We start from the raw sequence: 27,620 nt of genomic DNA on the forward strand, positions 1-27,620 counted from the left end.
GGTCCAGAGTCTCTCATGGGTCCCTGTACGGCCTCCCATTGCTGCTGTCTCCATCGCCACACTCTGCCATGTGCCACTTTCAGGTCTCCTCACACACTGCTGGTGTGTAGAATTTTTTGACATAGGGTGCTGGCAGATTATGGGCCTCCTATAGCTGCTGCCAGGCCCCTAATCTGCCATAGGCCCCTATATACCGCTTCCTCATGCTGCTGCCAGGTCCAGAGTCTCTCATGGGTCCCTGTACGGCCTCCCATTGCTGCTGTCTCCATCGCCACACTCTGCCATGTGCCACTTTCAGGTCTCCTCACACACTGCTGGTGTGTTACATTTTTTGACATAGGGTGCAGGCAGATTACGGGCCTCACATAGCTGCTGCCAGGCCCCTAATCTGCCATGGGCCCCTATATACCGCCTCCTCATGCTGCTGCCAAGTCCAGAGTCTGTCATGGGTCCCTGTATGGCCTCCCATTGCTGCTGTCTCCATCGCCACACTCTGCTGCCATGTGCCACTTTCAGGTCTCTTCACACTGCTGGTGTGTTAAATTTTTTGACATAGGGTGCAGGCAGATTACGGGCCTCACATAGCTGCTGCCAGGCCCCTAATCTGCCATGGGCCCCTATATACCGCCTCCTCATGCTGCTGCCAAGTCCAGAGTCTCTCATGGGTCCCTGTACGGCCTCCCATTGCTGCTGTCTCCATCGCCACACTCTGCTGCCATGTGCCACTTTCAGGTCTCTTCACACTGCTGGTGTGTTAAATTTTTTGACATAGGGTGCAGGCAGATTACGGGCCTCACATAGCTGCTGCCAGACATGTAATCTGCCATGGGCCCCCGTACCGACTCCTCATGCTGTGACGTTGCAACAAGGTGGAATTCAACCCTACATATGTTAGACCGCCTTTACGAACAGCTAAAGGCCATCACAGATTTCCTGATGTTAAAAGCGGATAAAGGTACTCCCTGTGTAACTTAGATGTCAGCCATTGGCAGCTCATGTGTGACACCTGCGCTTGCTCAGGCCCTTTGAGGAGGCCACGCTATTCGTGAGTCGGCAGGACTATGGGATGAATGAGGTCAAATCGGCCATGGGCCCCCGTACCGCCTGTTCACGCTGATGCTGGTCCCACAGTGTGACCTGGGTCCCTGTACGGCCTTCCATTGCTTCCACTCTGCCATGTGCCACTTTGAAATCTCCTCACACTCCTGCGGTTGTCCATTTTGTCATAGGTTGCTGGCAGATTACAGGCCTTCCATAGGTGCCACCAAGCCCCATATCGGCCATGGGCCCCCGTACCGCCTGGTCACGCTGCTGCTGGGCCCATAGTGTGACCTGGGTCCCTGTACCGCCTCCCATTGCTCCCACTCTGCCATGTGCCACTTTCAGGTCTCCTCACACACTGCTGGTGTGTTACATTTTTTGACATAGGGTGCAGGCAGATTACGGGCCTCACATAGCTGCTGCCAGGCCCCTAATCTGCCATGGGCCCCTATATACCGCCTCCTCATGCTGCTGCCAAGTCCAGAGTCTGTCATGGGTCCCTGTATGGCCTCCCATTGCTGCTGTCTCCATCGCCACACTCTGCTGCCATGTGCCACTTTCAGGTCTCTTCACACTGCTGGTGTGTTAAATTTTTTGACATAGGGTGCAGGCAGATTACGGGCCTCACATAGCTGCTGCCAGGCCCCTAATCTGCCATGGGCCCCTATATACCGCCTCCTCATGCTGCTGCCAAGTCCAGAGTCTCTCATGGGTCCCTGTACGGCCTCCCATTGCTGCTGTCTCCATCGCCACACTCTGCTGCCATGTGCCACTTTCAGGTCTCTTCACACTGCTGGTGTGTTAAATTTTTTGACATAGGGTGCAGGCAGATTACGGGCCTCACATAGCTGCTGCCAGACATGTAATCTGCCATGGGCCCCCGTACCGACTCCTCATGCTGTGACGTTGCAACAAGGTGGAATTCAACCCTACATATGTTAGACCGCCTTTACGAACAGCTAAAGGCCATCACAGATTTCCTGATGTTAAAAGCGGATAAAGGTACTCCCTGTGTAACTTAGATGTCAGCCATTGGCAGCTCATGTGTGACACCTGCGCTTGCTCAGGCCCTTTGAGGAGGCCACGCTATTCGTGAGTCGGCAGGACTATGGGATGAATGAGGTCAAATCGGCCATGGGCCCCCGTACCGCCTGTTCACGCTGATGCTGGTCCCACAGTGTGACCTGGGTCCCTGTACGGCCTTCCATTGCTTCCACTCTGCCATGTGCCACTTTGAAATCTCCTCACACTCCTGCGGTTGTCCATTTTGTCATAGGTTGCTGGCAGATTACAGGCCTTCCATAGGTGCCACCAAGCCCCATATCGGCCATGGGCCCCCGTACCGCCTGGTCACGCTGCTGCTGGGCCCATAGTGTGACCTGGGTCCCTGTACCGCCTCCCATTGCTCCCACTCTGCCATGTGCCACTTTCAGGTCTCCTCACACACTGCTGGTGTGTTACATTTTTTGACATAGGGTGCAGGCAGATTACGGGCCTCACATAGCTGCTGCCAGGCCCCTAATCTGCCATGGGCCCCTATATACCGCCTCCTCATGCTGCTGCCAAGTCCAGAGTCTGTCATGGGTCCCTGTATGGCCTCCCATTGCTGCTGTCTCCATCGCCACACTCTGCTGCCATGTGCCACTTTCAGGTCTCTTCACACTGCTGGTGTGTTAAATTTTTTGACATAGGGTGCAGGCAGATTACGGGCCTCACATAGCTGCTGCCAGGCCCCTAATCTGCCATGGGCCCCTATATACCGCCTCCTCATGCTGCTGCCAAGTCCAGAGTCTCTCATGGGTCCCTGTACGGCCTCCCATTGCTGCTGTCTCCATCGCCACACTCTGCTGCCATGTGCCACTTTCAGGTCTCTTCACACTGCTGGTGTGTTAAATTTTTTGACATAGGGTGCAGGCAGATTACGGGCCTCACATAGCTGCTGCCAGGCCCCTAATCTGCCATGGGCCCCCGTACCGACTCCTCATGCTGTGACGTTGCAACAAGGTGGAATTCAACCCTACATATGTTAGACCGCCTTTACGAACAGCTAAAGGCCATCACAGATTTCCTGATGTTAAAAGCGGATAAAGGTACTCCCTGTGTAACTTAGATGTCAGCCATTGGCAGCTCATGTGTGACACCTGCGCTTGCTCAGGCCCTTTGAGGAGGCCACGCTATTCGTGAGTCGGCAGGACTATGGGATGAATGAGGTCAAATCGGCCATGGGCCCCCGTACCGCCTGTTCACGCTGATGCTGGTCCCACAGTGTGACCTGGGTCCCTGTACGGCCTTCCATTGCTTCCACTCTGCCATGTGCCACTTTGAAATCTCCTCACACTCCTGCGGTTGTCCATTTTGTCATAGGTTGCTGGCAGATTACAGGCCTTCCATAGGTGCCACCAAGCCCCATATCGGCCATGGGCCCCCGTACCGCCTGGTCACGCTGCTGCTGGGCCCATAGTGTGACCTGGGTCCCTGTACCGCCTCCCATTGCTCCCACTCTGCCATGTGCCACTTTCAGGTCTCCTCACGCTCCTGCTGGTTTCCATTTTGTCATAGGTTGCTGTATGGCCTCCCATTGCTGCTGCCTCCACCGCCACACTGTGGCTCCAAACACTGGTTTTGGCCCCGTGACTGGCCAAAGGAGTGAAGTGTGCAGTGATTCTAAGATCGACGGCACTCATCTGCATGTCATACTGACAGACAGTATTATTTCTCTTCCCCAGCAGACTCCAAGGGCATTTAAATTAAAGGTACAGTGTTCTGCACTAATATTAAGTCTCTCTGAAGCCTAGAAACACCCTTTTTTAAGTTAAATTCACAGCGAATTTATTCGACTCGAATCGAATATTGTCCACGAATTCGCCGAATCAGTCGAATCGAATTTTTCATTTCTTCGCTCATCTCTATTCATGACCATTCATACCTCAGACCTCTCCCACCCTTGGAAACAAAAGAAATGTTAATGAGCAACTCCCACCTAAGCTAATCTCAACAAATACTTCTGTCTCTGCTTCTACTCTGCATTTCTCTGAAACAGTCTGAAATAGTTATTAATTTACCACTTTTCAGTGCATTCTGGGCATTTGGGAGGTTCTCCTGTGCTTATCTTTAAAAAACGCTTCTAAATGCAAACTCGCATAAACGCTGCTAAACAGATGTTTTTTAACCTACGTTTTGCAGCTGTCAGTTTCCATCGTTCAGAAACGTCCCATGTACATGGGGCCTTACTGGAAGAAAACTCCGTTACTTACTAGAGTGAGAATACTCCTGAATGCGCATGCTCATGATAAAATGTTCACTGTAAGATGTGTAATATCACGCACAAATATTTTAGCTCTCATGCTTGGCACTGAAATTAGAGGCAAACTGTCCATTTAGGTCGGATTGTGACATGAAGAGATTGCTAAGTGGTCCTTAGCCAGTCCCTGATTTTCCTGCATCCCGACCTCCTACCTCTGCCTTCCCATGTCTTTTGATTTTTGTCTACCTTTTGTGACCACGGCCTGTGTTTCGACTCTGCATTCTGCCTCCTGATTTAATACCTCACTGCCTGACTTGTATACTGACTCTGCCCAAGGTATCAAACTGCCCGACCTTGGACTTGTGTCCAGGCTTTGCTCCTGTCTTCTGATCAAGTGTTACCATGTTCCGGCCTCTGGTCCTTGTCTGGTGATCCACAGTCATCTGCTTCTTGCAACCAACAGTTGGAGCTGCCTGCTACATCAGCCCACAATTACATACCGAAAAGTTCTCTGCTATATTTCAGGAGCAACTCTGGACAAAGGGCATATGTGTCAAGGTACTGCTTAGGCACATATAACCTTTTCAAAATTTCTCTATAACATAGCAAATCTTTAATTTTTTTAGTTCTGTTCCACTTCAACCACTTCCCACCCAGCCATTGTATATAAAATGGTCGGACGGTGGCAGAGCAGGGGCGGGTGGCAGTTTATAAACGACTTTTGCGTGCTTCCTGGGAGCACAACTGTGTCCTCCGGGCCCCTACCAAGATGACCACAGTGGAACACCGATCGTTGCATGGGACCTCTGTGCGTGGTCCCGATCATGTGATCACTGATTGGCCAATCAGTGATCACATGAAGAGTAGTAAGCAAGATGTCACTTCTGACATCATTGCTTACTACATGTGAAATCTGTGAATGATCACAGAGGTCACATGGTACAGGGCTATTCACAACAGCCCTGTACCATGTGACAAGCTGTGAACAATCACAGCTTACACAGTATTTCTCAATGGCTGCAAGAATGCAGCCAGAGAGAAGGATAAATGATTGCTTTTACAGCCTTTATGGCTGTAAAAGCATTCAGTGTAAACAAAAAACAAAAATAATAATATAAAAAAATAAAATAAAATTAAAAAACATTTTTTTTTAAATTTAAATTTTTGGTTATAAACTAATTTGGGTTATTTTTTTTTACTAAAAGATAACTGAATAAATTTTGGCCAAGATTTATGAAGAAAGATTATGTATTTGCAAAATTTTATAAGAAAAACATTTTTTTTCTAAATTTTTGGACCTTTTCATTTATATAGCAAAAAAAAATAAAAATCTCAGTGGTGAATAAATACAGCCAAAATAAAGCTTTATCTGTCTCAAAAAAATGCTAAAAAATCCATATGGGTAAAGTGTTGCATGACCGCGCAATTGTCATTCAAAGTGTGATAGCGCTGAAAGCTGAAAATTGGCCTGGACAGGAAGGGGGTGAAAGTGTCCGGACTGGAAGGGGGTGAAAGTGTCCGGACTGGAAGTGGTTAAGGCAGCCCATGCCGTTGACTGAGCTGCCATCACACCACAATGGACCTAAAATCAGACACACTCTATCATTATACTTAATAAATTTCATTTTTTTTTTAAACAGTTGACTATCATAAATATTATATCATACATTATTCTTTTTCAGGTGCAACTTGCAGGGACAAACAGGTGTCAGGTACAATCGGTGGACGTGTAACTCTACATGTGGATGCAGCTGAGATTGAGTACATTACTTGGGTGGCTGCTACCCCTAGTACAAAAATGTTGGCTATATCCAACCCGGGTAAACCTACCAAGACCCGACATTCAGCCTATACAGGAAGAGTAGAAGCTACAGCTGATGGATCCCTAGTTATAACTGGTCTGACCAGAGAAGACGAAGGACAATACACCGCTAATGTGCAGAGATTCAAATTAGGACAATGTCTTCAAAAGTTTAATCTCAGAGTGTTCGGTAAGTCATTTTCATTGCTGATGATTTAATTCTATAGTTTTCTTGATTTACTTCTTATATTTTTGGTCTTGAGTAGGGATGAGCTTGTGTTGGTTGAGTATGAACCCAGAAGCCAACTGTCATTCGTGGTCCAAAGAGATGCTGATGGGGATTCCAACAGTCAATCCTGGTCCAATGAGATTCTGATCGGGATTCCAATTGTCATTTGTGGTCCAATGAATTGCGGGTGGGGGATTCCCTGTCCTGTAGCTGACTTTACAATGGAACGGTGATGCTCATGACATCATTGACCTAGTATGGTCACATGGCCATATTGGGTCAAGGTGGCCATGTAAATTCAATTATGACAAAAGCGTCCCTGCCCCTTTGTAACGGCCATTGCTGGGATGGGGAAAGCCCATCCACACACCACTGGACCTGGAATGACTACCGGCTTTTGGCTGCTTTGGACCCAAACTGGTTCTGAAGAAATGCAAGCTCATCCCTAGCCTTGAGGTGTAGGTAATTTTATTGCAGTCTGTGTGCATTTAATTCTATAGTTTTCTTGATTTACTTCTTATATTTTTGGTCTTGAGTAGGGATGAGCTTGTGTTTGTTCAGAACTGAGTTTGAGTTTGAACCCAGAAGCCAGCTGTCATTCCTGGTCCAATGAAATGCTGATGGGGATTCCAACAGTCATTCGTGGTCCAATGAGATGCTGATGGGGATTCCAATTGTCATTCGTGGTCCAATGAATTGCGGGTGGGGGATTCCCTGTCCTGTAGCTGACTTAACAATGGAACGGTGATGCTCATGACATCATTGACCTAGTATGGTCATATTGGGTCAAGGTGGCCATGTTAAGTCAATTATGACAAAAGCGTCCCTGCCCCTTTGTAACGGCCATTGCTGGGATGGGGAAAGCCCATCCACACACCACTGGACCTGGAATGACAACAGGCTTTTGGCTGCTTCGGACCCAAACCGGTTCTGAAGAAATGCAAGCTCATCCCTAGCCTTGAGGTGTAGGTAATTTTATTGCAGTCTGAGTGCATTTAATTCTATAGTTTTCTTGATTTACTTCTTATATTTTTGGTCTTGAGTAGGGATGAGCTTGTGTTTGTTCAGAACTGGGTTTGAGTCTGAACCCAGAAGCCAGCTGTCATTCCTGGTCCAATGAGATGCTGATGGGGATTCCAACAGTCATTCGTGGTCCAATGAGATGCTGATGGGGATTCCAATTGTCATTCGTGGAATTGCGGGTGGGGGATTCCCTGTCCTGTAGCTGACTTCACAATGGAACGGTGATGCTCATGACATCATTGACCTAGTATGGCCACATGGCCATATTGGGTCAGGGTGGCCAAGTTAAGTCCATTATGACAAAAGTGTCCCTGCCCCTTTGTAACGGCCATTGCTGAGATGGGGAAAGCCCATCCACACACCACTGGACTTGGAATGACATCCGTCTTTTGGCTGCTTCGGACCCAAACCGGTTCTGAAGAAATGCAAGCTCATCCCTAGCCTTGAGGTGTAGGTAATTGTATTGCAGTCTGTGTGCATTTAATTCTATAGTTTTCTTGATTTACTTCTTATATTTTTGGTCTTGAGTAGGGATGAGCTTGTGTTGGTTGAGTATGAACCCAGAAGCCAACTGTCATTCCTGGTCCAAAGAGGTGCTGATGGGGATTCCAACAGTCATTCCTGGTCCAATGAGATGCTGATAGGGATTCCAACTGTCATTAGTGGTCCAATGAATTGCGGGTGGGGGATTTCCCGTACTGTAGCTGACTTTACAATGGAACGGTGATGCTCATGACATCATTGACCTAGTATGGCCACATGGTCATATTGGGTCAGGGTGGCCATTTTAAGTCCATTATGACAAAAGCATCCCTGCCCCTTTGTAACATCCATTGCTGGGATGGGGAAAGCCTATCCACACACCACTGGACCTGGAATGACAACAGGCTTTTGGCTGCTTCGGACCCAAACCGGTTCTGAAGAAATGAAAGCTCATCCTTAGTCTTGAGGTGTAGGTAATTTTATTGCAGTCTGTGTGCATTTAATGCACACAGACTGCAATAAAATTAATTTTCATTGCTATTGATTTAATTCTATAGTTTTCTTGATTTACTTCTTATATTTTTGGTCTTGAGTAGGGATGAGCTTGTGTTTGTTCAGAACTGGGTTTGAGTCTGAACCCAGAAGCCAGCTGTCATTCCTGGTCCAATGAGATGCTGATGGGGATTCCCCGTCCTTTAGCTGACTTTACAATGGAACGGTGATGCTCATGACATCATTGACCTAGTATGGCCACATGGCCATATTGGATCAAGGTGGCCATTGTGATGGGAGTCACTTTGGGTGGGGGGCCCATTGAATCCAGCTCACTTTGGAGAGGTGGAGAGACCCCTGTCTCAGCTCCCCATATCCCTCTTATGTGTAAGTCACCCTGTGCCTGTTAGGGTTACAGGGTGATCTGTCCTAATATTGTGTATACATGTCTAGGAGATAGGTGGGGTGGGGGGTTGTGGATTGTTTGGTGTTATGTGGTTGCATCCCATTGTTCTACTGTTTGTCTGGTTTGGGAGCAAACTATTATGGAATGTATGTGTTTATGCGTATTAGCTTAGTGTGGGGTGTCTCCAGCAGCCCTCCCTCCTTATGGGACTGTCTGCTGGTGTGAGTTTGAATACCTGTGTGTCTTTTGTTACTAAATGTAGATTGCCCCACCCTGTGACATTATGCAGGGAGGGGGGATTTGTCTCCTGAGTGTATATCTCTTGTATCTGTGTTCAAATAAAGTAGTCTACCTTCTGGCTTACTTCAAATCTGGCGTCGTCCGGATCTTGGGGTAGCAATAGCCAGATTCACTGGTCTCATGTTCCAGAGCCTGAGAAGCAGCTTCTTGATGGAGATACCCAGTCGCGGGAGACCGGGGTCCATTACAGCCATGTTAAGCCAATTATGAAAAAAGCGTACCTGCCCCTTTGTAACGTCCATTGCTGGGATGGGGAAAGCCCATCCACACACCACTGGACCTGGAATGACAACCAGCTTTTGGCAGCTTTGGACCCAAACCAGTTCTGAACAAATGCAAGCTCATCCCTAGCCTTGAGGTGTAGGTAATTCTATTGCAGTCTGTGTGCATTTAATTCTATAGTTTTCTTGATTTACTTCTTATATTTGTGGTCTTGAGTAGGGATGAGATTGTGTTTGTTCAGATCTGGGTTTGAGTCTGAACCCTGAAGCCAGCTGTCATTCCTGGTCCAAAGAGATGCTGATGGGGATTCCAACTGTCATTCCTGGTCCAATGAGATGTTGATGGGGATTCCAACTGTCATTCGTGGTCCAATGAATTGCGGGTGGGGGATTCCCCGTCCTGTAGCTTACTTTACAATGGAATGGTGATGCTCATGACATCATTGACCCAGTATGGCCACATGGTCATATTGAGTCAAGGTGGCCATGTTAGGTAAATGAGTAGGTAAATTTATTGCAGTCTGTGTGCATTTAATGCACAGTCTTGAGCTGTTCATACAACAGTGGAATTTTGGCAAATGATGAAGCTGAGTTGAAAATTCATAGGCGAACAGTGACTGCATCCAATCAGCATGTTGGCCCCCTGGTCACCTATGTGAAGGAACCTCACTAGGTCAATAGATTTCTATAAGGTCCAACAAGATGTACAGTGATCTCTAGCTAAGATGCATCTAAAGGCAGGTATGGAAGAACTAGTATCTTAATCAGATTCTTATTGGGGGGGCATTCACCCTCACTATTTGTCTTGGTGACTATTGGTGGCCATTGTCACCGAGACAGGAAGTGATGAAGGATGAGGAAATGGAGAGGATGGAAATCTTCCACTACTCTTAAGTGAGAGGTCATGGTCATCTGGTGAGTTTTTCAGAGTGGCGGTGGTCCACAATGGTGGAGTGAAGCGAAGGAGGAAACACAGATTCAAAGAGCTGTTTATGGTGCACTTCATAAATTTATTTTGCACAAGCACCTGCACAAATTGTGTAAAATACAAGTTCTGAAGTATTGGGCATTTTCAGCGTGGGTGTTAATGGTTAAATATGGGAAAGTACTGATTGGAGACTGAAATGACGAGGTCGGCCTCACTTGTGTCACTAGCCCTGACCCCACTGGAAGTGGAACAGAGGGTGTCTAGGAACCAGGAGGACAAGAGTGCCAGCAGATGTTGTTTGCAGCTCTTGCAGTTGGAGACTTTGGAAGACTGATGAACCTCCGATCCAGGAACACTAGTGATATGCAGAGCTGGTATGGTAGGTCACGAGGTGTGCACCAGAGCAAGGCAGGAAGCAGGGATGAGAGACAGGAGCAATGTCATAGGAATAGCCGGGGTCATCAATGGGTGGACAGCGAGGTGCCAAATCATAAGCAAGCCAAAGTTAGGAGCAGAGCCGAAGTCAGGAACAAGTATCAAGCAGGAGAGTAATCAGAGTCAGGTCAGGAACAAGCTGGGACAACAACAAGGAAATCACATAGGAACGAGCAGGAAACGGGGAACAGCTGAAGACCAGTCAGCACTCAGCACAGGCAGAGGTACCTTTTAAATAGTCCGTCTGGTGCTAATCTTCGCTGTGCGTGTGCACGTGTGTGTGCGCGATCGTGCATTTCTGTGCGCATGCGCACGTCTGTTCGCCAGCCGTCTCACGGGAATTCCCTTACAAGTACAGCTAACCCTCACAAAACCCATGGGTTGGCTGTGCTTTGCCTGGGACCACACTGGATCAGTGTGAAACCACCCTTAAACTTTTGCTTTTGAATATTGTTGCCATGTCTTATGAAATGCAATTTAATGGTATCCCTACTTACATTCAGATCCTTTACCAGGTGTATCAAGTACTGATTCCTGTGCAGAGCAGACCAATGTATTTGGAGTGGAAGGAGGAGAGGTCATTCTTCCCTTGGACCTTATTGGGTTTACATCCATCACCTGGGTGAATGTCAATGATTTGGTACATTTTGCAGTAACAGAGCCTGGTAAACAGGTCGCAATTCAAGATGATCATTATAAAGGACGTCTGAATGTCACCACTAATGGATCCTTAATTATAATTGGACTAACCAGAGAGGACCAAGGAACGTATGGAAGTTATATGGTGACACCGACATCTCTGCAATGTACACAGCTCTATAACCTCACAGTAGTGGGTAAGTTACTGCAATTCAATGTATGGTAGATTCTTAAAGACCAATTGAACCCTTTGTATGTATTACTGTAATGCAATCAGACTGCATATCAGGAGCGGACTGACAACTCATGGGGCCCCCGGGCAATAGGGGATCATGGGGCCCCTGTGTCCTTGCCCAAACTCAAAAAAAGCCTATGTAAAAGGTACCAGGGGCATCTCATTGGGCCCCCTACTGACCCCGGGCCCTCAGGCAGTTGCCGAGTTTCCAAATGGTCAGTCCGCCCCTGCTCCATATACATTATACAGTACACTGCTGCATTTAGTTTTTACTTTGCTGCTAAGTGCTGTAGCAAGGGTTAAAATACCTTCTGTTGGCAGCATATAGGAGAGTTGGACTACTTTCACACACCAGTCAGTGGCCAAAATTGCAGTGGTCCAAAGCATCAAATGGCACTTCTAAGGGAATGAGAGTGTTCTTGATTAGAGCAATATTTAAGAGGGCTGTGTGGGACTGCAAGAGAGCAGGGCATCTGCAATATGTGGGAGAGCAGCATTCTGACTATTCTACATGCTGCCAGCACAAGGTATTTTAACCATTGCTGGAGCACTTAGCAAAAAGTAAAATAAAATATTTTTTTTTACTGTACTAGCAAAAAGTGTGATCGTTCTAGAATGGGCCATGATGGGGATGGGTGGGGTGTTGGGAAAAGTGGCAGGTGCAATGGTAAGAGCGGGGAAGGGTTGGTTTTATGGAAGGCACAGTGGTAAGAGTCAGGGTTGATGGGGACCAGGTGTGGTGGTGAAAGAAAAGGAGAAAGCTGGTGTAGTCTTACGGGAGTCAACATTCAGGCACGGTTGATGGTGGGATGGGTGTCAGGAGAGGTGGTGACAGGAGGGGAGAATGCAGGTGCAGTCTTAGGGAGTCAACATGCAGGCACAGGGTGATGGCTGATGGGAGGATGGGTGTCAGGTGTGGTGACAGAAGGGGAGAATGCAGGTGCAGTCTTGGGGGAGTCAACGTGCATTTATGAGGTGATGGGTGATGACGGGATAGGGACCAGGAGAGGTGGTGACAGGAGAAGAGAATGCAGGTGCAGTCTTGGGGGAGTCAAGTGCATGCACGGGGTGATGGGTGATGGCATGAGTGTCAGGTGTGGTGGTGACAGAAGGGGAGAATGCAGGTGCAGTCTTACGGGAATCAACATGCATGCACGGGGTGATGGCTGATTGGAGGATGAGTGTCAAGTGTGGAGGTGACAGAAGGGGAGAATGTAGGTGCAGTCTTGGGGGAGTCAACGTGCATGCACGGGGTGATGGGTGTCATGTGTGGTGGTGACAGAAGGAGAGAATGCAGGTGCAGTCTTACGGGAGTCAACATACAGGCACAGGGTGATGGGTGTCAGGCAGAGGCGGACTGACCATTTGGGAACTCAGGCACTGCCCAAGGGCCCAGGGTCAGTAGGGGGCCTCATGATATGCCCCTGCTACCTTTCATAGGCTTTTTTGGGTGTGGTTTGAGTGTGGGCGAGGACACAGTGGCCCCATGATCCCCTTTTGCCTGAGGGCCCCGTGAGTTGTCAGTCCACCCCTGACCCCCACCAAGACCCCCAAGAACCATTGAGACCACATGCTGTTTTAAAATGGCTGTCGGGGTTCTGTCCGCAGCAGAAGTTCTAGAAGACCAGGCACTCCTGCCAGGACCCTGCATGGCTGCAGAAGTGCACGTTGGCGAAGATCCATGCGCATAGGCGCACGGATGCAAGCCGGAACACACATGTGCACTGGTGCATAGTTGCACACACATTTGCTCAGTTTGGCGCCAGACGGCCTTTATAAGGATGCTCATCACTTCCTCAAGTTGCTGGTTGATCTCTCGCTCCCCAGTACCATTGTCTGTGTTCCTTGCTTTAGTGATATCCTGTTACTGACCCAGCTTGCTCTTGGACCTGTCTTCTCTGCCTGACTTGGCTAACGGATATTCTCTCCCACTTGTGTATGACCCCAACTACTCTACTGACTTCGTCTGCTCCACTCTCCACCTAGCACTTGACCTTGGCTTTGAACTGACTACTCTGTGGTCCTCTGTTTCCCTGAAGGCTTGCATACCTCTCACAGGTGCCACCTGTCTGCAGACTCCATTCCAGTTCATCAGCTGTGTTCCTGGATGTACCTCTGACCAGCACTCCTACAGGCGACCCTTGCTACTTTGGGCCCGACTCCTGCTGTCCCATATCCAGGGGAGTCTGGAACTTAGCCGCAAGGGAAGCCCTCTCTCCATTGGCCTCCATCACCAGGTACGCGATAATTGCGCTGGGGACTCAAGTGGTTAAGAAAGCTGAACTCAATGAGACATGACGCAAGACTAACTAAAAAATAGATTTTGGGTTTACATTTACTGTAGGAGAATTTTTTTTCAAATATGTAGCTAGAATCCTCAAGTAATTTTTAACCTTACAGGAGGAGGTTATAGGAAATATAGGAAATCGAAGCTTTACCATTCGACTGCAAAAAAGCCACATCCTTACATTGCCGCAACACTTTCAGGTGCTGAAAGCCAGAACAGTTACGTCACGCATGCTTCCTCTGTTAGATGGGATTCCACAATTCATACAGGTCAAGGTGAGAAAAACTGAACAACTGAATATTACTGAACTATGAATAAACAATTGGGAACTGTGGGGCTTCAGACCTAAAGTGATACACTAAGAGGAGAAACATGCGAGCCCACACAATGACGTGGGTGCTTCTAGCTCTGCAAATCTGGTAAATTTTAAATTTGTGTGCGCCCGTAAAATGGCGACAAACTTTAGCGCCCTATATTTTATATCAGCAATGCTTCAAAAGCCCTCTAGGTCATCAGTTTGGTGTTATGGAGGAGGCCTTGTGTTAAAATTATTGCTCTCACTCACGCATGCGCGGCGATATGTGACATGTGTATCGCAATCCGTCGATTGCGATACACATGTCACATGTTGCCATGCATGAAACCATAAATAAAAATAGACATAACAAAAATGAAAACAAAAAATATAGGTGCTCCCGACGCATGAGTTTACGTTCGTACGTACCTATATGTGGGGGATGGGCGGCCTGAAAAATGTTTTTTGGGGGTTGGGAGTTTTTATGTGCTTGGATACATCTTTAGGTTCTGGAACTTTTTTTTTTACGTTCAACCCGAGCAAATTTGCACAGTTTAGAACGTTTTTAATTCCATAGAAATGAATGGAAAGGCGTGATTTGCACGTTCTGTTGTGCGTTTTTGCGTGTTGTTCTGCTCAAAAAAAAACAAGTTTAAAAAAATACATAAATAATGATACTAAATGAAAAAATAAATGTAAAAAAATACACGAATAAATAAAAATAATCATAAATACACACAATAAATATGTAATAATAAATAAATTATAATGGACCCCTAACGGAGATCGCCCATGTGCGCGCCGCTGGGGACGCCATCCCAGAACTGGCCGGCCGCAGCAAAGCCGTCATTCGGCTATCTGCGGTCGGCAAGTGGTTAAGCCAGTGTGCATGGAGCCTTAGAGTTTCACTTCTGGTTGCTCAATAAGATGATGAATGATGAATTTCAGATATATATTAGGCATACACATAAATGACCGGTCAACAATTTTGTATTAACTCAAAAAACGAATCTGTGAGGGTTTATAAGCTGGTCTCTGACTAGATCAGGAATTATTAACTAGGGTTCCTCCAGAGGTTGCTGGGTTCCGTTCTAAGGATTCCATCCTTGGAAACAAAAGATATGTTAATGACCATTCACACCTCAGACCTCTCAGACCCATGGAAACAAAAGATATGTTCATGACCATTCACACCTCAGACCTCTCAGACCCATGGAAACAAAAGATATGTTCATGACCATTCACACCTCAGACCTCTCAGACCCATGGAAACAAAAGATATGTTCATGACCATTCACACCTCAGACCTCTCAGACCCATGGAAACAAAAGATATGTTCATGACCATTCACACCTCAGACCTCTCCCACCCTTGGAAACAAAAGATATGTTAATGACCAATTCACACCTCAGACCTCTCCCACCCTTGGAAACAAAAGATATGTTCATGACCATTCACACCTCAGACCTCTCCGACCCTTGGAAACAAAAGATATGTTCATGATCATTCACACCTCAGACCTCTCCCACCCTTGGAAACAAAAGATATGTTAATGACCAATTCACACCTCAGACCTCTCCCACCCTTGGAAACAAAAGATATGTTAATGACCAATTCACACCTCAGACCTCTCCCACCCTTGGAAACAAAAGATATGTTAATGACCAATTCACACCTCAGACCTCTCACACATTCAGACCTCAGACCTCTCTGACCCATGGAAACAAAATATATGTTCATGACCATTCACACCTCAGACCTCTCCCACCCTTGGAAACAAAAGATATGTTCATGACCATTCAGACCTCAGACCTCTCAGACCCATGGAAACAAAAGATATGTTCATGACCATTCACACCTCAGACCTCTCCCACCCTTGGAAACAAAAGATATGTTAATGATCAATTCACACCTCAGACCTCTCCCACCCTTGGAAACAAAAGATATGTTCATGACCATTCAGACCTCAGACCTCTCAGACCCATGGAAACAAAAGATATGTTCATGACCATTCACACCTCAGACCTCTCCCACCCTTGGAAACAAAAGATATGTTAATGACCAATTCACACCTCAGTCCTCTCCCACCCTTGGAAACAAAAGATATGTTAATAACCTTTCACACCTCAGACCTCTTCCACCCTTGGAAAAAAAATATGTTAATGACCATTCACACTTCAGACCTCTCCCACCCTTGGAAACAAAAGATATGTTAATGACCAATTCACACCTCAGACCTCTCACACATTCAGACCTCAGACCTCTCCTACCCATGGAAACAAAAGATATGTTCATGACCATTCAGACCTCAGACCTCTCCCACCCTTGGAAACAATAGATATGTTCATGACCATTCAGACCTCAGACCTCTCAGACCCATGGAAACAAAAGATATGTTCATGACCATTCACACCTCAGACCTCTCCCACCCTTGGAAACAAAAGATATGTTAATGACCAATTCACACCTCAGACCTCTCCCACCCTTGGAAACAAAAGATATGTTAATAACCTTTCACACCTCAGACCTCTTCCACCCTTGGAAACAAAATATGTTAATGACCATTCACACTTCAGACCTCTCCCACCCTTGGAAACAAAAGATATGTTAATGACCAATTCACACTTCAGACCTCTCACACATTCAGACCTCAGACCTCTCCGACCCATGGAAACAAAAGATATGTTCATGACCATTCAGACCTCAGACCTCTCCGACCCATGGAAACAAAAGATATGTTCATGACCATTCACATCTCAGACCTCTCCCACCCTTGGAAACAAAAGATATGTTAATGACCAATTCACACCTCAGACCTCTCCCTCCCTTGGAAACAAAAGATATGTAAATGACCATTCACGCCTCAAATTCCTCATGAAGACCCCCTGCCAGGTAGCCTTAATGACTCCCTCCACCAGACGCCTTTCCCACCCTTGTAAACAAAAGAAATGTTAATGAGCAACTCCCACCTAAGCTAATCTCAACACATACTGCTGTCTCTGCTTCTACTCTCTGTATTTCTCTGAAACAGTCTGAAATAGTTATTAATTTACCACTTTTCAGTGCATTCTGGGCATTTGGGAGGTTCTCCTGTGCTTATCTTTAAAAAACGCTTCTAAACGCAAACGCACATAAATGCGTTATGCAAATGCAGCTAAACATACGTTTTTTAACCTACGTTTTACAGCAGTCAGTTTCCATCATTCAGAAACGTCCCGTGTACATGGGGCCTTACTGGAAGAAAACTCCATTGCTTACTAGAGTGAGAATACTCCTGAATGCGCATGCTCATGATAAAAGGTTTCCCTGCAAGATGTGTAGTATCACGCACAAACATTTTAGCTCTCATGCTTGGCACTGAAATTAGAGGCAAACTGTCCATTTAGGTCAGATTGTGACATGAAGAGATTGCTAAGTGGTCCTTAGCCAGTCCCTGATTTTCCTGCATCCCGACCTGCTACCTCTGCCTTCCCATGTCTTTCGATTTTTGTCTACCTTTTGTGACCACGGCCAGTGTTTCGACTCTGCATTCTGCCTAATAATTTAATACCTCACTGCCTGACTTGTATAGTGACTCTGCCCAAGGTCCCTATATCAGACTGCCTGACTGTTGACCACCTTTGGCTTGTGTCTGGGCTTTGCTCCTGCCTTCTGATCAAGTGTTACCATGTTCCGGCCTCTGGTCCTTGTCTGGTGGTCCACAGTCATCTGCTTCTTGCAACCAGCAGTTGGAGCTGCCTACTACATCAGCCCTTGTGCCATTCTGTGCCCTCACATCTCTTGTCACCACTACCAGGGGCGTTGGACAAGAGGTGCAAGAGAAGCCTTCTCTCCAGTTGAATCTCCACCAAGATTGTTGACCAAATCCATATATTATGAAATATACAGTAATATTTCTCTGATATGATTTGGTAAATGAAGAGTTCTTACCAAGAAGTGAAAGGTTTAACACAACAACCAAAATTGATTAGTGAATAGGATGGAGGTCTAAACTAACGCAAACAATCTACCTAGTTACATAAAAGAAACATTATTAAAAACGCTCGAACATAATACAAAATACAAACAGAAAAGACATAAGACAAACATTTAGATACAAGTTCAAGGGATATATTCCATAATTACCATGGAACTGTACATAAAAGTTCCATTCCCTTCCTCTAGTGTTCCAAAGAGAACCTCTCTCTCTCTCTCTCTCTCTCTCTCTCTCGCCTTTCTTCCATTCATTTTCATAGAGTATCTCTGATTGGCTGGCCAGTCTATTTTCTTTCATAATTGGTTAACTTCAAATCCCCTGTATTTAGCATACACCAACCCCCTTTAAGGCAAATCTTGGCACACCCTTTATGGAATTTAAGCAAGCCAGTTCCTGACCTTTTCCTGGGAAACTAAGTATTCATGAATGGCTGGCCACCTTCATTGCATATCTAAATGAGGTCTCCTTTGAAGTGCATATTTGGGAAGCCAACAGGTCTGTCCCATTGTTAGATAAACTAACTCTGGCACCGAACTGTCTGAAAGAGGATTCTCAGCAGAGACTTCTGTTATACAATAAAGAAGGTGTAATTATTAGAAAATTTCCTTTGACAACTATGGTATCTATAGAACATGAATTTATGGGAAGACACATTGCACACCCAGACTGATACAGCTCTAACTGAAATATATTCATAATTACAATATTATTTACAGTGTTTAATGGAGATTTCACATAAACTCATTATCTAACAGTGATACTTGCCATGCCTTGTTCTGCACAGTATCTCTTTTTGAAGGTGGCCATCTTGGTAGGAGCAGAGCTTTGCTTTCTCAGCCTCCAGCAGCACAGTAATGATGTGAGATGGGGAAACAGCTTTCATTGTTTGAACACTGATTGAAGTAAATTAAAAACGTTCTGACTGACATTCTGCAGTTTAGCCACAAGATGTCACTGCTTTTTCTAACACAGCCTCAGACTGCATAGAGTTTTCTATATTCATGAAGGGGTGGGCTTTTACACTTGGAGAGTGAACAGGAAAAGGAGAGGAGAGCAGCCATGCTTGAGAGAGAGAAGGGGGGCTGTGTGATCTGAGAATCTGATGCCATCCAGATGTGAGGACAGCCCTCCGTAATCAGAAATTCAGTTGAGTGAAGCTGATGGTGTTCAAGACATTAACCCTGTTCAAAGAAAGCTGATGGTGTTCAAGACACTAACCCTGTTCAAAGAAAGGAAGATTTCTGCCAGGAAGCTGATGGGAAGCTGAGGAACTAAGCAATATATATACTGTGATATCGCACGCTTAGTGGAGAGACATTTGTTCTGTTCAGAGTCACCAGCGGATGCAAAGCAGACCCGGGTCGGTAAGATCGTGCACGCACCTCATTTCAGTGTTGGCGCCTATAGGACTGAGACAGGCCTATAGTTAGTTAGGGTCTTTGTTTGTGTCAGGCCACAAGTGTTGTTACTGATCATTGGAAGGACTCCACAACTTAAAGTGACATTTCACATTGGAGAGCTGATAAAATCCTACAAACTCAAGCCAGACTGGTGTTTTGCTCTGAAGGAATACTCAGGCACGTGCTACAGGACCAGTTATGGGAGGGGGAATACTGTAGATTTGTGGAAGATCATAAGCTGTTGTGCTGCACCGCAGGCTAGCCCATACCGTACACCCATACACTGATTCCTGCTCTGTAGGGTAATAACAGGTAAGGTGTGGCAGCTTAGTTGTGCCCCCCAGTAGGTAAATTACTTCACTTTCTACCTTCATCCATCAGGAGGCGCCGTGCTGTGCAGCACAAGGGTCTCAGCCTTTGGGTTGGGTGTATGTAAATTTATTGTATGTTCCCAGCATTTGTGGTTGTGTTTATTTGCCACATCTAAGTAAAATTCTGTTGTGGCAAAAGCTGGTATTGGGGTTGCTTTCCTCGTTTGTGACTTCACTGTATCCTGGGGAGCCCACCCCGGTACATGGCTTACAACTACATCATCAAATCTCCTGAGACAAGCAGCACCCTAGATCTCACACTGCAGATATACAGCTATGAGGCTACAGAACAGGAGTGCCTTGGCACAATTACATACCGAAAAGTTCTCTGATATATTTCAGGAGGAACTCTAGACAAAGGGCACATGTGTCAAGGTACTGCTTAGGCACATATAACCTTTTCAAATTTTCTCTATAACATAGCAAATCTTTAATTTTCTTAGTTCTGTTCCACGTCAACCACTTCCCGTCCGTCCGGTGGCAGAGCAGGGGTGGGTGGCTGTTTATAAATGGCCTCCCCGCCTCCCTGGGAGTCCTCCAGACACAGTGGAACACCGGTCGTTGTACAGGACCTCTGTGCGAGGTCCCGATCATGTGATCACAGATTGGCCAATCAGTGATCACATGAAGAGTAGTAAGCAAGATGTCACTTCTGACATCATTGCTTACTACATGTGAAATCTGTGAATGATCACAGAGGTCACATGGTACAGGGCTATTCACAACAGCCCTGTACAATGTGACAAGCTGTGACCAATCACAGCTTACACAGTATTTTTCAATGGCTGCAAGAATGCAGCCAGAGAGAAGGAGAAATTATTGCTTTTACAGCCTTTATGGGTGTAAAAGCAATCAGTGTAAAAAAAAAAAAATAATCATAATATAAAAAAATAAAATAAAAATGTAAAAAAAAGTTTTTAAAAATTATAATTTTTGGTTATAAACTAATTTGGGTTATTTATTTTTTTTACTAAAAAGATAACTGAATACATTTTGGCCAAGATTTATGAAGAAAGATTATGTATTTGCTAAATTTTATAAGAAAAACACTTTTTTTTTCAAAATATTTGGACTTTTTCATTTATATAGCAAAAAAAAAAAATCCCAGTGGTGAATAAATACCGCCAAAATAAAGCTTTATCTGTCTCAAAAAAATGCTAAAAATCCATATGGGTACAGTGTTGCATGACCGCGCAATTGTCATTCAAAGTGTGATAGCACTGAAAGCTGAAAATTGGCCTGGACAGGAAGGGGGTGAAAGTGTCCGGACAGGAAGTGGTTAAGGCGGCCCATTCTGTTGACTGAGCTGCCATCACAGCACAATGGACCTAAAATCAGACATACTTTATCATTATACTTAATACATTTTTTTTTTTTTTAAACAGTTGACTATCATAAATATTATATCATGCATTATTCTTTTTCAGGTGCAACTTGCAGGGACAAACAGGTGTCAGGTACAATTGGTGGACGTGTAACTCTACAAGTGGATGCAGCTGAGATTGAGTACATTACTTGGGTGGCTGCTACCCCTAGTATAAAAATGTTGGCTATATCCAAACCGGGTAAACCTACCAAGACCCGATATTCAGCCTATACAGGAAGAGTAGAAGCTACAGCTGATGGATCCCTAGTTATAACTGGTCTGACCAGAGAAGACGAAGGACAATACACCGCTAATGTGCAGAGATTCAAATTAGGACAATGTCTTCAAAAGTTTAATCTCAGAGTGTTCGGTAAGTCATTTTCATTGCTGATGATTTAATTCTATAGTTTTCTTGATTTACTTCTTATATTTTTGGTCTTGAGTAGGGATGAGCTTGTGTTTGTTGAGTCTGAACCCAGAAGCCAACTGTCATTCGTGGTCCAATGAGATGCTGATGGGGATTCCAACAGTCATTCCTGGTCCAATGAGATGCTGATGGGGATTCCAACTGTCATTCGTGGGTGGGGGATTCCCTGTCCTGTAGCTGACTTTACAATGGAACGGTGATGCTCATGACATCATTGACCTAGTATGGCCACATGGCCATATTGGGTCAGGGTGGCCATGTTAAGTCCATTATGACAAAAGCATCCCTGCCCCTTTGTAACGGCCATTGCTGGGGTGGGGAAAGCCTATCCACACACCACTGGACCTGGAATGACTACCGGCTTTTGGCTGCTTCGGACCCAAACCGGTTCTGAAGAAATGCAAGCTCATCCCTAGCCTTGAGGTGTAGGTAATTGTATTGCAGTCTGTGTGCATTTAATTCTATAGTTTTCTTGATTTACTTCTTATATTTTTGGTCTTGAGTAGGGATGAGCTTGTGTTGGTTGAGTATGAACCCAGAAGCCAACTGTCATTAGTGGTCCAATGAGATGCTGATGGGGATTCCAACAGTCATTCCTGGTCCAATGAGATGCTGATGGGGATTCCAACTGTCATTACTGGTCCAATGAATTGCGGGTGGGGGATTCTCCCGTCCTGTAGCTGACTACAATGGAACGGTGATGCTCATGACATCATTGACCTAGTATGGTCACATGGCCATATTGGGTCAAGGTGGCCATGTTAAGTCAATTATGACAAAAGCATCCCTGCCCCTTTGTAACGGCCATTGCTGGGATGGGGAAAGCCCATCCACATACTACTGGACCTGGAATGACTACAGGCTTTTGGCTGCTTCGGACCCAAACCGGTTCTGAAGAAATGCAAGCTCACCCCTAGCCTTGAGGTGTAGGTAATTTTATTGCAGTCTGTGTGCATTTAATTCTATAGGTTTCTTGATTTACTTCTTATATTTTTGGTCTTGAGTAGGGATGAGCTTGTGTTGGTTGAGTATGAACCCAGAAGCCAACTGTCATTCCTGGTCCAATGAGGTGCTGATGGGGATTCCAACAGTCATTCTTGGTCCAATGAGATGCTGATGGGGATTCCAACTGTCATTCGTGGTCTTATATTTTTGGTCTTGAGTAGGGATGAGCTTGTGTTGGTTGAGTATGAACCCAGAAGCCAACTGTCATTCCTGGTCTAATGAGGTGCTGATGGGGATTCCAACAGTCATTCCTGGTCCAATGAGATGCTGATCGGGATTCCAATTGTCATTCGTGGTCCAATGAATTGCGGGTGGGGGATTCCCTGTCCTGTAGCTGACTTTACAATGGAAAGGTGATGCTGATGACATCATTGACCTAGTATGGCCACATGGTCATATCAGGTCAAGGTGGCCATGTTAAGTCCATTATGACAAAAGCGTCCCTGCCCCTTTGTAACATCCATTGCTGGGATGGGGAAAGCCCATCCACACACCACTGGACCTGGAATGACAACCGGCTTTTGGCTGCTTCGGACCCAAACCGGTTCTGAAGAAATGCAAGCTCATCCCTAGCCTTGAGGTGTAGGTAATTTTATTGCAGTCTGTGTGCATTTAATTCTATAGTTTTCTTGATTTACTTCTTATATTTTTGGTCTTGAGTAGGGATGAGCTTGTGTTGGTTGAGTATGAACCCAGAAGCCAACTGTCATTCCTGGTCCAATGAGGTGCTGATGGGGTTTTTAACAGTCATTCCTGATCCAATGAGATGCTGATGGGGATTCCAACTGTCATTAGTGGTCCAATGAATTGCGGGTGGGGGATTTCCCGTCCTGTAGCTGACTTTACAATGGAACGGTGATGCTCATGACATCATTGACCTAGTATGGCTACATGGTCATATTGAGTCAGGGTGGCCATGTTAAGTCCATTACGACAAAAGCGTCCCTGCCCCTTTGTAACATCCATTGCTGAGATGGAGAAAGCCCATCCACACACCACTGGACCTGGAATGACTACCGTCTTTTGGCTGCTTCGGACCCAAACCGGTTCTGAAGAAATGCAAGCTCATCCCTAGCCTTGAGGTGTAGGTAATTGTATTGCAGTCTGTATGCATTTAATTCTATAGTTTTCTTGATTTACTTCTTATATTTTTGGTCTTGAGTAGGGATGAGCTTGTGTTGGTTGAGTATGAACCCAGAAGCCAACTGTCATTCCTGGTCCAAAGAGGTGCTGATGGGGATTCCAACAGTCATTCCTGGTCCAATGAGATGCTGATGAGGATTCCAACTGTCATTAGTGGTCCAATGAATTGCGGGTGGGGGATTTCCCGTACTGTAGCTGACTTTACAATGGAACGGTGATGCTCATGACATCATTGACCTAGTATGGCCACATGATCATATTGGGTCAGGGTGGCCATGTTAAGTCCATTATGACAAAAGCGTCCCTGCCCCTTTGTAATGGCCATTGCTGGGATGGGGAAAGCCCATCCACACACCACTGGACCTGGAATGACTACCGTCTTTTGGCTGCTTCGGACCCAAACCGGTTCTGAAGAAATGCAAGCTCATCCCTAGCCTTGAGGTGTAGGTAATTATATTGCAGTCTGTGTGCATTTAATTCTATAGTTTTCTTGATTTACTTCTTATATTTTTGGTCTTGAGTAGGGATGAGCTTGTGTTGGTTGAGTATGAACCCAGAAGCCAACTGTCATTCCTGGTCCAAAGAGGTGCTGATGGGGATTCCAACAGTCATTCCTGGTCCAATGAGATGCTGATAGGGATTCCAACTGTCATTAGTGGTCCAATGAATTGCGGGTGGGGGATTTCCCGTACTGTAGCTGACTTTACAATGGAACAGTGATGCTCATGACATCATTGACCTAGTATGGCCACATGGTCATATTGGGTCAGGGTGGCCATTTTAAGTCCATTATGACAAAAGCATCCCTGCCCCTTTGTAACATCCATTGCTGGGATGGGGAAAGCCTATCCACACACCACTGGACCTGGAATGACAACAGGCTTTTGGCTGCTTCGGACCCAAACCGGTTCTGAAGAAATGCAAGCTCATCCCTAGTCTTGAGGTGTAGGTAATTTTATTGCAGTCTGTGTGCATTTAATGCACACAGACTGCAATAAAATTAATTTTCATTGCTAATGATTTAATTTTATAGTTTTCTTGATTTACTTCTTATATTTTTGGTCTTGAGTAGGGATGAGCTTGTGTTTGTTCAGAACTGAGTTTGAGTCTGAGCCCAGAAGCCAGCTGTCATTCCTGGTCCAATGAGATGCTGATGGGGATTCCCCGTCCTTTAGCTGACTTTACAATGGAACGGTGATGCTCATGACATCATTGACCTAGTATGGCCACATGGCCATATTGGATCAAGGTGGCCATTGTGATGGGAGTCACTTTGGGTGGGGGGCCCATTGAATCCAGCTCACTTTGGAGAGGTGGAGAGACCCCTGTCTCAGCTCCCCATATCCCTCTTATGTGTAAGTCACCCTGTGCCTGTTAGGGTTACAGGGTGATCTGTCCTAATATTGTGTATACATGTCTAGGAGATAGGTGGGGTGGGGGGTTGTGGATTGTTTGGTGTTATGTGGTTGCATCCCATTGTTCTACTGTTTGTCTGGTTTGGGAGTAAACTATTATGGAATGTATGTGTTTATGCGTATTAGCTTAGTGTGGGGTGTCTCCAGCAGCCCTCCCTCCTGATGGGACTGTCTGCTGGTGTGAAGTTTGAATACCTGTGTGTCTCTTGTTACTAAATGTAGATTGTCCCCATCCTGTAACATTATGCAGGTAGAGGGGATTTGTCCCCTGAGTGTATATATCTTGTATCTGTGTTCAAATAAAGTCGTCTACCTTCTGGCTTACTTCAAATCTGGTGTCGTCTGGATCTTGGGGTAGCAATAGCCAGATTCCCTGGCCTCATGTTCGAGAGCCTGAGAAGCAGCTTCTTGACAGAGATACCCAGTCGTGGGAGACCGGGGTCCATTACAGCCATGCTATGTCAATTATGACACAAGCGTACGTGCCCCTTTGTAATGTCCATTGCTGGGATGGGGAAAGCCCATCCACACACCACTGGACCTGGAATGACAACCGGCTTTTGGCAGCTTCGGATCCAAACCAGTTCTGAACAAATGCAAGCTCATCCCTAGCCTTGAGGTGTAGGTAATTATATTGCAGTCTGTGTGCATTTAATGCACAGTCTTGAGCTGTTCAGACAACAGTGGAATTTTGGCAAATGATGAAGCTGAGTTGAAAATTCTTAGACGAACAGTGACTGCATCCAATCAGCACGTTGGCCCCCTGGTCACCTATGTGAAGGAACCTCACTAGGTCAATAGATTTCTATAAGGTCCAACAAGATGTACCGTGATCTGTAGCTAAGATGCATCTAAAGGCAAGTAGGGAAGAGCTAGTATCTTAATCAGATTCTTATTGGGGGGGCGTTCACCATCACTATTTGTCTTGGTGACTATTGGTGGCCATTGTCACCGAGACAGGAAGTGATGAAGGATGAGGAAATGGAGAGGATGGAAATCTTCCACCACTCTTAAGTCAGAGGTCATGGTCATCTGGGGAGTTTTCCAGAGTGGCGGTGGTCCACAATGGTGGAGTGAAGCGAAGAAGGAAACACAGATTCAAAGAGCTGTTTATGGTGCACTTCATAAATTTATTTTGCACAAGCACCTGCACAAATTGTGTAAAATACAAGTTCTGAAGTATTAAGCATTTTCAGCGTGCGTGTTAATGGTTAAATATGGGAAAGTACTGATTGGAGACTGAAATGACGAGGTCGGCCTCACTTGTGTCACTAGCTCTGACCCCGCTTGAAGTGGAACAGAGGGTGTCTAGGAACCAGGAGGACAAGAGCGCCAGCAGATGTTGTTTGCAGCTCTTGCAGTTGGAGACTTTGGAAGATTGATGAACCTCCGATCCAGGAACACTAGTGATATGCAGAGCTGGTATGGTAGGTCGCCAGGTATTCACCAGAGCAAGGCAGGAAGCAAGGATGAGAGACAGAAGCAATGTCATAGGAATATCCGGGGTCATCAACGGGCGGACAGCGAGGTACCAAATCATAAGCAAGCCAAAGTCAGGAGCAGAGCCGAAGTCAGGAACAAGTATCAAGCAGGAGAGTAATTAGAGTCAGGTCAGGAACAAGCTGGGACAGCAACAAGGAAATCACACAGGAACGAGCAGGAAATGGGGAATAGCTGAAGACCAGTCAGCACTCAGCACAGGCAGAGGTACCTTTTAAATAGTCCGTCTGGTGTCAATCTTCGCTGTGCGTGTGCGCGATCGTGCATTTCTGTGCACATGCGCACGTCTATTCGCCAGCCGTCTCATGGGAATTCCCTTACAAGTACAGCTAACCCACACAAAACCCATGGGTTGGCTGTGCTTTGCCTGGGACTACACTGGGTCAGTGTGAAACCACTCTTAAACTTTTGCTTTTGAATATTGTTGCCATGACTTATGAAATGCAATTTAATGGTATCCCTACTCACATTCAGATCCTTTACCAGGTGTATCAAGTACTGATTCCTGTGCAGAGCAGACCAATGTATCTGGAGTGGAAGGAGGAGAGGTCATTCTTCCCTTGGACCTTATTGGGTTTACATCCATCACCTGGGTGAATGTGAATGATTTGGTACATTTTGCAGTAACAGAGCCTGGTAAACAGGTCGCAATTCAAGATGATCATTATAAAGGACGTCTGAATGTCACCACTAATGGATCCTTAATTATAATTGGACTAACCAGAGAGGACCAAGGAACATATGGAAGTTATATGGTGACACCGACATCTCTGCAATGTACACAGCTCTATAACCTCACAGTAGTGGGTAAGTTACTGCAATTCAATGTATGGCAGATTCTTAAAGACCACTTGAACCCTTTGTATTTATTACTGTAATGCAATCAGACTGCATAGCAGGAGCGGACTGACAACTCATGGGGCCCCCGGGCAATAGGGGATCATGGGGCCCCTGTGTC

The 27,620-nt window shown here is 45.9% G+C and overlaps 1 protein-coding gene across 1 annotated transcript in view; it reads left to right on the top strand.

The window, feature by feature from the left end:
* Positions 1 to 6,083: 6,083 nt before the first annotated feature.
* Positions 6,084 to 27,620, top strand: part of LOC149439171 (cell adhesion molecule CEACAM3-like) — a 31,693-nt gene continuing 10,156 nt past the window's right edge. The window contains exons 1-5 of the mRNA XM_089659338.1: positions 6,084 to 6,276; positions 11,107 to 11,439; positions 13,878 to 14,039; positions 21,234 to 21,542; positions 27,149 to 27,469. Coding sequence (XP_089515464.1) covers positions 6,084 to 6,276; positions 11,107 to 11,439; positions 13,878 to 14,039; positions 21,234 to 21,542; positions 27,149 to 27,469 — 1,318 coding nt within the window. The remainder of the gene's footprint in view (positions 6,277 to 11,106; positions 11,440 to 13,877; positions 14,040 to 21,233; positions 21,543 to 27,148; positions 27,470 to 27,620) is intronic.

The sequence above is a fragment of the Staurois parvus genome, unplaced genomic scaffold, assembly GCF_062004578.1.
Source record: "Staurois parvus isolate SC_StPar_1 unplaced genomic scaffold, SC_StPar_1.0 ptg001150l, whole genome shotgun sequence".
Lineage (NCBI taxonomy): Eukaryota > Metazoa > Chordata > Amphibia > Anura > Ranidae > Staurois > Staurois parvus.